Below are 9,925 nucleotides of genomic sequence, written 5' to 3' on the forward strand. Positions count from 1 at the left end.
CCAGGTCCTTGTGTTCTCCGGTACTCGTCACTGACGAGTTTACTATTCACGGCGTTCCTCTTTCTGACTGGCTCGAGCTGCGCTTGCGCCGTTATTTTATATGCCGGGGGAATCCCGTTATTTCCCTGTTTTGCGCACGGCCCGCGCGAATTCAAGGTCTTTAATTCAAGGTGTCCCGTTAGTTCACGGTGCGTCCTCTTTGTGCATGTCCAAAGTCCACACCGTTACCATTCGACCTCTGTGCCCTTCGCCGCCTTGAGTCCAGCGCGGTACCGTTAATTCACGGTCTCTCCGCTTTGCACTGGCACTCCACGGGCATTGGCTCGTACTAAGTTTTAACGGCTTTGTTCACGATGCCCTCGGATGTCACGGTGGTGAAGTGGTACTCAGTGCCACGGTGCGATTGTTCTCGGTGATATCGATGTTCTTGGTCACCGACTCTCTGCGCTCCGATGTGGTGGTGTAGTTGGTCTACTCACCATAGTTCTGCACCACGTTCTTCTTCTGCATCTGGACAATGCGCCGGGAGGATTCCGTACATAGAATCGGTGGAGTCCACCGACGACTTTCTGGTCACGTTCTTCTTCAGCTTAGCGGCTTGTTCTCATCCACCTTCGTAGGAACAGAGTCGTCTTGGTGCGAGTGCTGCGGTTCCATCCTCTTGGTGTACACATCCTCGTAGCTAAGTTTTACTTATAGAATAACGGGTAGCTGATAGTCTAGACAATCGAATAACATTGTCTCTGTTGCTCATGATATGGATAAAGATTACAATCTCTACCTTGATAACCAGGACATAGATTAGCTAAAACTACGTTTATAATCTTTTATAAGCATAGCATTTCATTATCAGTAAGTCATTTAATGATTTCATGAAGATAAAACATATTTTGTAGAATACGCTGAAGAAATGCGTCTTCTTGACATATATAGCTCCCTCGTTTTCCGCACGAACCTCATGCAGAATAATACTTTTGCTAATTTTTAGGGTTCTATATAAACACACACATGTTACATATAAGGCCGTTCGAGCGATTCAAACCAAACGATATATGTGAACCCATTCGCAGTCGTTTGAAAGGGGTCCACTCAGTCGGTTACTGAGGGCTGCTATCGTAGAAAAGCAGGCAGAAACAAAATGGTTTGTTCATATTTTGAAAATACATTAGGCGAAAATTAAAGGATAATAAACCAAAAAGCATTGAAATCTTAAAATACAAAAGTTCCGAAAATTAAACTAAAGTGACCTGTTATCAACTTCACAGTCAAATGAAGGACTGTTTAATTTCAATTTATTTAATACTTTTGTATTTGACAGTGTTCCAAAAGTGCTTTGCACATTTTTCTCCTAAGTCTGGTTGCGCTTCAACAACTAGAGTTGGGTACTGGTTCCCGCATCTTGGCAGCCTACTTCTTTCCTGGGAAGAGTCACTTCATGATGACCAATGCCATCATACGAGAGTTGGTGAAGCAAGGACATGAAGTTACCTTCATTACTCCGTTTTCCTTGTCCAAGGAGAACCTCGGACCAAACTATACGGAAATAGTGATTCCTCAATACGATTTTTGGCCAGAACGTAAGTATAGTTGCTAAGTTAATCAACATATATCAACATTATCACTGTCGTATAGTTAAGGAGTTGACCAACAAAAGCACCGTTTTGGAAATGACAGATTTTTCAAGTTTCACATTCCTTCGAATGGTCTATGTGATGGGTATCCACAATACGGATTTTGCATTCGAGCAACCGGAGATTCAGGCTGTAATCAATGAGAAGAACAAGATTGGCAAATACGATCTGCTGCTGGCGGAGCAGTTCGTCAACGTGGGTGCCCTTATCTTGGCGCACTTGTACCAGATCCCCACCATAACTATTTCGACTTTTGGTTATGCTAACTACTTTAGTCAGATGTTTGGAATTGTGTCTCCATGGTCATATGTACCACATGCCTATATGCCCTATACGGATCGCATGTCGTTGTGGGAACGCATCGAAAATGTTGCCATCAGTGCAACCGACGATCTCGTCAGAGAGTTTTCCTACTACCCCGCACAGGATGCCGTCTTAAGAAAGCACTTCTCCAAACTCCTCGACAGAGTTCCCACCGTCAAAGAACTTGAGCGCAATATCTCTGCCATTTTGTTGAACACCTACGTGCCACTGTCTTCCTCGAGACCAATGGCATATAATATGATCCCAGTGGGCGGTTTGCACATTCAACCCCCGAAGGCGCTACCGGAGCATCTTAAAAAATTCCTGGACGGAGCTACACATGGAGCCATTTACTTCAGCTTGGGTTAGTACCATCATTCCTAAGAGTTTAATCTAAACACTAATTACTTTATCTCTTCCTGGACAGGTTCCCAGGTGAGAAGTGCCGATTTGCCGCCTGAAAAGCTAAAGGTTTTCCTAGAAGTCTTTGGCAGTCTAAAGCAACGCGTTCTCTGGAAGTTCGAGGATGAGTCCCTGCCCAATCTGCCTGATAACGTGAAGGTGCAAAGTTGGTTACCTCAAGGCGACATCCTGGCGCATCCCAATGTCAAGGTTTTTATTGCCCATGGAGGACTCTTCGGCACACAGGAGGCGGTGTACAATAGTGTTCCCATTTTGGGAATACCCGTCTACTTCGATCAGCAACGGAACATTAACCAGGGTAAAAAGGCAGAATATGCTCTGGGATTGGATTACCGGAATGTCACAGTGGAAGAATTGCGAGGTCTTCTGCTGGAACTGATTGAGAATCCAAAGTACAGGAATAACATTAAGAAGGCCTCTCGGATATTCCGCGATCGACCACTTGGAGCTATGGATACGGCCATGTACTGGATCAACTATGTGATCGAGCACCGAGGTGCTCCTCATCTGATGTCCGCTGGCGTGCAGCTGCCCTGGTATCAGTTCTACCTTCTGGACATTGTGGGTCTAGCTATCGCAGTGATTCTCCTGCCAATCGTGGCTCTAATCCTGATCTGTCGCAGGAGCTTCAAGCCAAAGAGCACTCTGAAGAAGAAGACCAAGAAGAATTAGAACCAAAACTTTCGTTTTATAATTGATAACAAAATAGGCTCAATTATGTTTGATAGTTTCTTGTAATAAATTTTGGATAATTTCGTAATGCATTGTAACGAACTGCTTTTCTTGTTTCTGCTGGCTAGCTCAGTTTGTTTGTTCGTCCCACCAAATTTATGATTTGTGTGATTGCCGATCAAAGAGAAGACAGGTTTTCCGCACGTCTGTTAGGACCATTCCTGTCACAGGACACCATCCACTGACTCCCCAATCCGTTTTAACCACGCTAAGTCCTTGTGTTCTCCGGTCCCGTTGATCTCTGCGTTGCTCCGTTCTCCACTTGCAGTGATCGTCCACCTCGACACTCACTGGCTGATTCCCTTCTGCGTCCTGCGCGTTCTCACTGACCGATAAGTTTTCGACGGGTGCGCGATTATCACTGACGAGTTTACTATTCACGGCGTTCCTCTTTCTGACTTGCGCCGTACTTTTATATGCCGAAGGGATCCCGTTATTTCCCTGTTTTGCGCACGGCCCGCGCGAATTCAAGGTCTTCGAATGTCCCGTTAGTTCACGGTGCGTCCTCTTTGTGCATGTCCAAAGTCCACACCGTTACCATTCGACCTCTGTGCCCTTCGCCGCCTTGAGTCCAGCGCGGTACCGTTAATTCACGGTCTCTCCGCTTTGCACTGGCACTCCACGGGCATTGGCTCGTACTCAGTTTTTACGGCCTTGTTCACGATGCCCTCGGATGTCACGGTGGTGAAGTGGTACTCAGTGCCACGGTGCGATGTTCTTGGTCACCGACTCTCTGCGCTCCGATGTGGTGGTGTAGTTGGTCTGCTTACCATAGTTCTGGACCACGTTCTTCTGCTGCTTCTGGACAATGCGACGGGAGGATTCCGTGGAATCGGTGGAGTCTACCGACGACTTTCTGGTCACGTTCTTCTTCAGCTTAGCGGCTTGTTCTCATCCACCTTCGTAGGAACAGAGTCGTCTTGGTGCGAGTGCTGCGGTTCCAACCGCTTTGATGTTGGTGTACACCTTCTCGTGGCTAAGTTTGCTATTAGAATAACGGGTAGGTGATAGTCGAGACAATCGAATAACATGTCTCTGTTGCTTATAATATGGATAAAGATTGCAAACTCGACCTAGTTAACCAGGACAAAGATTAGCAAAAACTACGTTTATAATCTTTTAAAAGAATAGCATTTATTATCAGTAACGATTTCATCATGATAAAGCATTGTTTGTAGAAAACGGTGACGAAATGCGTCTTCTTGACATATACATAAGACGAAATGCGTCTTCTTGACATATACATATAGCTCTCTCGTTTTCCGCACGAAGCTCACGCAGAGTAATACTTTTGCTATTCTCTAGGGTTCTATATAAACATACATATGTTACATATAAGGCCGTTCGAGCGACTTGAACGACACGATCTATCTGAACCCATTCGCAGTCGTTTGAAAGGGGTCCACTCAGTCGGTTGCTGAGTGTTGCTATCGTCGGAAAGCAGATTGGAAGCAGATTGGAATCACAATGGTTTGTTGATATTTTGTAAATATATTAGGCAAAAGCTTTAAAAGCTTTCTTTTTGTATAAATTGAATTAAAGGGTAAAAAACCGGCCGAAAAGCTTTAAAATCTTAATAGACGAAAGTTACGAAATTTGAACTAAAGTAACCTGTTATCAACTTATACTAATTGAGAATTCACAGTCAAATGAAGGACTGTTTGATTTCATAATAAAGCATTCTTGCTTTAATTCATTTATTGATGAAAACTTTTGTATTTTACAGAGTTTGAAAAGTGTTCTGCACATTTTTCTCCTAAGTCTGGTTGCGCTTCAGCAACTAGAGTTGGGTACTGGTTCCCGCATCTTGGCAGCATTTTTTTTTCCTGGGAAGAGTCACTTCATGATGACCAATGCCATCATACGGGAGTTGGTGAAGCAAGGACATGAAGTTACCTTTATTACTCCGTTTTCCTTGTCCAAGGAGAACCTCGGACCAAACTATACGGAAATAGTGATTCCTCAATATGATTTTTGGCCAGAAAGTAAATATAGATGCAAAGTTAATCAACATATATCAACATTATTACGGTCTTATAGTTAAGGAGATGACCAAGAAAAACACCGTTTTGGAAATGACAGATTTGCCAACTTTCACATTCTTCCGAATGGTCAATGTGATGGGTACCCACAGCACGGATTTTGCATTAGAGCAACCGGAGATTCAGGCTGTAATCAATGAGAAGAACAAGATTGGCAAATACGATCTGCTGCTGGCGGAGCAGTTCTACAACGAGGGTGCCCTCATCCTGGGTCACTTGTACCAGATCCCCATAATAACTGTTTCTACTTTTGGTTATGCTAACTACTTGAGTCAGATGTTTGGAATAGTGTCTCCTTGGTCATATGTACCACATGCCTATATGCCCTATACGGATCGCATGTCGTTGTGGGAACGCATCGAAAATGTTGCCATCAGTGCAACCGAGGATCTCGTCAGAGAGTTCTCCTATTACCCCGCACAGGATGCCGTCTTAAGAAAGCACTTCTCCAAACTCCTCGACAGAGTTCCCACCGTCAAAGAACTTGAGCGTAATGTCTCTGCCATTCTGTTGAACACCTACGTGCCACTGTCTTCCTCGAGACCGTTGGCATATAATATGATCCCAGTGGGCGGTTTGCACATTCAACCCCCGAAGGCGCTACCGGAGCATCTTAAAAAATTCCTGGACGGAGCTACACATGGAGCCATTTACTTCAGCTTGGGTTCGTGCTCTCATCCCTGAGAGTTTAATCTGAAAAATCTAATGACTCTTTCTTTTTCCGCATAGGTTCCCAGGTCAGAAGTGCCGATTTGCCACCTGAAAAGCTAAAGATTTTCCTAGAAGTCTTTGGGAGTCTGAAGCAACGCGTTCTCTGGAAGTTCGAGGATGAGTCCCTGCCCAATCTGCCTGATAACGTGAAGGTGCAAAGTTGGTTACCTCAAGGCGACATCCTGGCGCATCCCAATGTCAAGGTTTTCATTGCCCATGGAGGACTCTTCGGCACACAGGAGGCAGTGTACAATAGTGTTCCCATATTAGGAATGCCCGTTTACTGCGATCAGCATCAGAACATTAACCAGGGTAAAAACGCAGAATATGCTCTGGGATTGGATTACCGAAAAGTCACGGTGGAAGAATTGCGAGGTCTGCTGCTGGAACTGATTGAGAATCCAAAGTACATGAATAACATTAAGAAGGCCTCTCGGATATTCCGCGATCGACCACTTGGAGCTATGGATACGGCCATGTACTGGATCAACTATGTGATCGAGCACCGAGGTGCTCCTCATCTGGTGTCCGCTGGCGTGCAGCTTCCCTGGTATCAGTTCTACCTTCTGGACATTGTGGGTCTAGCTATCGCAGTGATTCTCCTGCCAATCGTGGCTCTAATCCTGATCTGCCGCAGGAGCTCCAAGCCAAAGAGCACTCCGAAGAAGAAGACCAAGAAGAATTAGAACCAAAACTTGAGTTTTATTTTTGTTAACAAAAGAGGCTACAATTATGTTAGATAGTTTCTTGTAATAAATTTTGGATAATTTCGTAATACATTTCTAGGGCACTAGACAGCTGGTAATTGATAACAAAGCTAACGAGTAGCGTGCAAAGACCGCCCGCAACTAACTGAACTGGATGCTGAAATAGGTCAGGAGAATTAGCTTGGGATCTTCGCAGGGCCTTTCTTCTGTCTCCGGGCCATTTCGTAAGCTTGTTTTTGTGTGTATTGTTGTGCCTTGTGTTGTGTGAGTGTCGTGTGGGTTTACGTGTGTTTCGGTGTGGGCAAGCGGCGATCTCTACTGGCTTATGACCATAGACTTCTTTACCTTCTTCTCCTTCCTCTCATGAGTGATGGTCACTTCCTCTGCGAAAGAAAAATCTATGGTTAAAAAAACTTAGTTGCGGATGAGGTAGGTTGCTTACCCTCGAACTTGGTGGGCAGCTGCTTGATGGTCTCGATAGTCTTCACACTCTTCTCGCCGGGCTCGATGATCTCCTCCTCGTACTCCTCGATGATCTCCTCCTCGTCGGTGTCATCGGGATTTGACTTCTGGCTGGGCACTGGATCGTAGACAGTTTTTACGGCCTTCTTCACGATGCCCTCGGATGTCACGGTGGTGTAGTGGTACTCGGTGCCACCTTCGATCTTGATGGTCTCCACGGTTGTCACATCTCCGGGGTTTTCGGATGGGACGATCTTCTTGGTGCCCGACTCGGACTTGAGCTTCTTGGTGGTGGACACGTTCTTGTGCTTCTCGGCGTCCTTCAGGGTCTTCTTGTATTGGCGAATCTCCTCCTCGGTGAGCTCCACCTCCTCCTCCTCATACACAGTCTTCGAGGTGGTGATGGTCTTGCCGGAATCCAGCTGCGTGGAATAGGTGTACTCCACTCCGCCGGGCACACGCTTCGAAGCCACAGAGGTGGTATCATTCTGGAAGAAGTCAGCGGGTGGTGGTGGGGCCGAAGACTTGGGCTTCTTCTTTTGCTTCTTATCGCTGGTCGAGGTGTTCGAGGTGGATGTGATGGCCTTGACGTTCTGCTCCTGCAGCGAGTTCTTGCGCACGGTGCGATTGTTCTCGGTGATCTCGATGTTCTGGGTCACCGACACTCTGCGCTCCGATGTGGTGGTGGAGTTGGTCTGCTCACCATAGTTCTGCACCACGTTCTTCTGCTGCTTCTGGACAATGCGACGGGAGGATTCCGTGGAATCAGTGGAGTCCACCGACGACTTCCTGGTCACGTTCTTCTTGTTCTTGTTCAGCCTGGCGGCCGTGTTCTCATCCACCTCCGTAGGAACGGAGTCGAAGAAGGTCTTGGTGCGAGTGCTGCGAGTTCCATCCTCGTTGATGGTGGTGTACACCTCCTCGTAGCCACCCTCGATGGCGCGGGTCAGCATGGTGGTGCGCTCATCGATGCGGATCTCCTTGCCCAGACGCTTCTGGACCAGCTTCTTGTTTTCCTGCTCCTTCTTCAGATCCTCCTCGCTAACGGGCTTGGGATCCCAGAAGGTTCGCACCTGGGTCTTGACGGTTCCATTGGGCTGGGGGGAGGTGGTGATCACCTCGTAGCCACCCTCGATCACCTTGTACGTGGTGCTGGCTCCGGTGGCCTTGTCGAACTCCACCTTACCATCTTCGATGTCCGCGGAGGTCAGTAGCTCTGTGGTGTGTGGATGCATGTGTGTATAGTATATGGTATGGTATATAGGGCGGTATAATCCCAAGCTCCTGAGTGTGTGTTTGCATCTAGGGTTATCCAAAGCACTTGCGGCTTACATCTAGTATTAGCTCTGGTCTTACACTATGCTAAGTCTAAGATATTGCATGTGATTCCTTTGTAAGGCAGCGTGGTATTTGGGTAAATCAAGGGACCCTTAGACGTTCTCGATAAAGTTCTTGTCTCAGTTCCTTTAGTATCTCCCTCATCAGTGTCGCTCTAAGAAATGTCACTTACTATGGATTTTAAACTACTTTCAACTTTCAAGGATTCAAAGCGACTACAAATTCAATGGCAATTCAAATAGCTACCTGCTATTTCTGCTGTAAGTACAATAACTAACAAAAAACGCCTATATTAATATTTTACTTAGAGAATCTTTGGTGTCCTGATAATCATTGCATTAAAAATGTATATAGTTAAATTTGACTTTACATTTAGTTTGATTTTGATTACTTTACAGACTTCGTCTAAGGGCCACTTGGAGCTATGGATACGGCCATGTACTGGATCAACTATGTGATCGAGCACCGAGGTGCTCCTCATCTGATGTCCGCTGGCGTGCAGCTGCCCTGGTATCAGTTCTACCTTCTGGACATTGTGGGTCTAGCTATCGCAGTGATTCTCCTGCCAATCGTGGCTCTAATCCTGATCTGTCGCAGGAGCTTCAAGCCAAAGAGCACTCTGAAGAAGAAGACCAAGAAGAATTAGAACCAAAACTGCCGTTTTATAATTGATAACAAAATAGGCTCAATTATGTTTGATAGTTTCTTGTAATAAATTTTGGATAATTTCGTAATGCATTGTAACGAACTGCTTTTCTTGTTTCTGCTGGCTAGCTCAGTTTGTTTGTTCGTCCCACCAAATTTATGATTTGTGTGATTGCCGATCAAAGAGAAGACAGGTTTTCCGCACGTCTGTTAGGACCATTCCTGTCACAGGACACCATCCACTGACTCCCCAATCCGTTTTAACCACGCCAGGTCCTTGTGTTCTCCTGTCCCGTGGATCTCTGCGTTGCTCCGTTCTCCACTTGCAGTGATCGTCCACCTCGACACTCACTGGCTAATTCCCTTCTGCGTCCTGCGCGTTCTCACTGACCGATAAGTTTTCGACGGGTGCGCGATTATCACTGACGAGTTTACTATTCACGGCGTTCCTCTTTCTGACTTGCGCCGTACTTTTATATGCCGAAGGGATCCCGTTATTTCCCTGTTTTGCGCACGGCCCGCGCGAATTCAAGGTCTTCGAATGTCCCGTTAGTTCACGGTGCGTCCTCTTTGTGCATGTCCAAAGTCCACACCGTTACCATTCGACCTCTGTGCCCTTCGCCGCCTTGAGTCCAGCGCGGTACCGTTAATTCACGGTCTCTCCGCTTTGCACTGGCACTCCACGGGCATTGGCTCGTACTCAGTTTTTACGGCTTTGTTCACGATGCCCTCGGATGTCACGGTGGTGAAGTGGTACTCAGTGCCACGGTGCGATTGTTCTCGGTGATATCGATGTTCTTGGTCACCGACTCTCTGCGCTCCGATGTGGTGGTGTAGTTGGTCTACTCACCATAGTTCTGCACCACGTTCTTCTTCTGCATCTGGACAATGCGCCGGGAGGATTCCGTACATAGAATCGGTGGAGTCCACC

At 46.5% G+C, this 9,925-nt stretch overlaps 3 protein-coding genes across 3 annotated transcripts; 2 read left to right on the forward strand and 1 right to left on the reverse strand.

The window, feature by feature from the left end:
• Positions 1 to 488: 488 nt before the first annotated feature.
• Positions 489 to 9,001, forward strand: LOC122613275 (UDP-glycosyltransferase UGT5-like). The gene is made up of 4 exons (XM_043787375.1): positions 489 to 1,577; positions 1,633 to 2,298; positions 2,362 to 2,821; positions 8,788 to 9,001. Exons 1-4 carry the CDS (start codon positions 1,436 to 1,438, stop codon positions 8,993 to 8,995), a joined length of 1,476 nt encoding a protein of 491 aa, XP_043643310.1. The 5' UTR covers positions 489 to 1,435; the 3' UTR covers positions 8,996 to 9,001.
• LOC122613272 (UDP-glycosyltransferase UGT5-like) lies at positions 4,443 to 6,617 on the forward strand. Its single transcript, XM_043787373.1, has 4 exons — positions 4,443 to 4,559; positions 4,816 to 5,074; positions 5,130 to 5,795; positions 5,861 to 6,617. Exons 1-4 carry the CDS (start codon positions 4,557 to 4,559, stop codon positions 6,526 to 6,528), a joined length of 1,596 nt encoding a protein of 531 aa, XP_043643308.1. The 5' UTR covers positions 4,443 to 4,556; the 3' UTR covers positions 6,529 to 6,617.
• On the reverse strand, positions 6,525 to 8,737 carry LOC122613277. Its single transcript, XM_043787378.1, has 2 exons — positions 6,992 to 8,737; positions 6,525 to 6,932 (listed from the first exon to the last, which is right to left on the reverse strand). The coding sequence occupies exons 1-2, from the start codon at positions 8,244 to 8,246 to the stop codon at positions 6,865 to 6,867; spliced, it is 1,323 nt and encodes a 440-aa protein (XP_043643313.1). The 5' UTR covers positions 8,247 to 8,737; the 3' UTR covers positions 6,525 to 6,864.
• Positions 9,002 to 9,925: the final 924 nt, after the last annotated feature.

The sequence above is a fragment of the Drosophila teissieri genome, chromosome 2R (assembly GCF_016746235.2).
Source record: "Drosophila teissieri strain GT53w chromosome 2R, Prin_Dtei_1.1, whole genome shotgun sequence".
Classification (NCBI taxonomy): domain Eukaryota; kingdom Metazoa; phylum Arthropoda; class Insecta; order Diptera; family Drosophilidae; genus Drosophila; species Drosophila teissieri.

Bases quoted from the DNA above. Each gene is read 5' to 3' on its own strand.
- LOC122613275 (XM_043787375.1), top strand. From the start codon at position 1,436: ATGATGACCAATGCCATCATACGAGAGTTGGTGAAGCAAGGACATGAA. The intron at 1,578-1,632 runs GTAAGTATAGTT...ACTGTCGTATAG, and splicing joins ATACGATTTTTGGCCAGAAC to TTAAGGAGTTGACCAACAAA. The intron at 2,822-8,787 runs GTACTGGATCAA...GGATACGGCCAT, and splicing joins GGAGCTATGGATACGGCCAT to GTACTGGATCAACTATGTGA.
- LOC122613277 (XM_043787378.1), bottom strand. From the start codon at position 8,246: ATGCATCCACACACCACAGAGCTACTGACCTCCGCGGACATCGAAGAT. The intron at 6,933-6,991 runs GTAAGCAACCTA...TTTCTTTCGCAG, and splicing joins GCTGCCCACCAAGTTCGAGG to AGGAAGTGACCATCACTCAT.
- LOC122613272 (XM_043787373.1), top strand. The intron at 5,075-5,129 runs GTAAATATAGAT...ACGGTCTTATAG, and splicing joins ATATGATTTTTGGCCAGAAA to TTAAGGAGATGACCAAGAAA. The intron at 5,796-5,860 runs GTTCGTGCTCTC...TTTTCCGCATAG, and splicing joins AGCCATTTACTTCAGCTTGG to GTTCCCAGGTCAGAAGTGCC.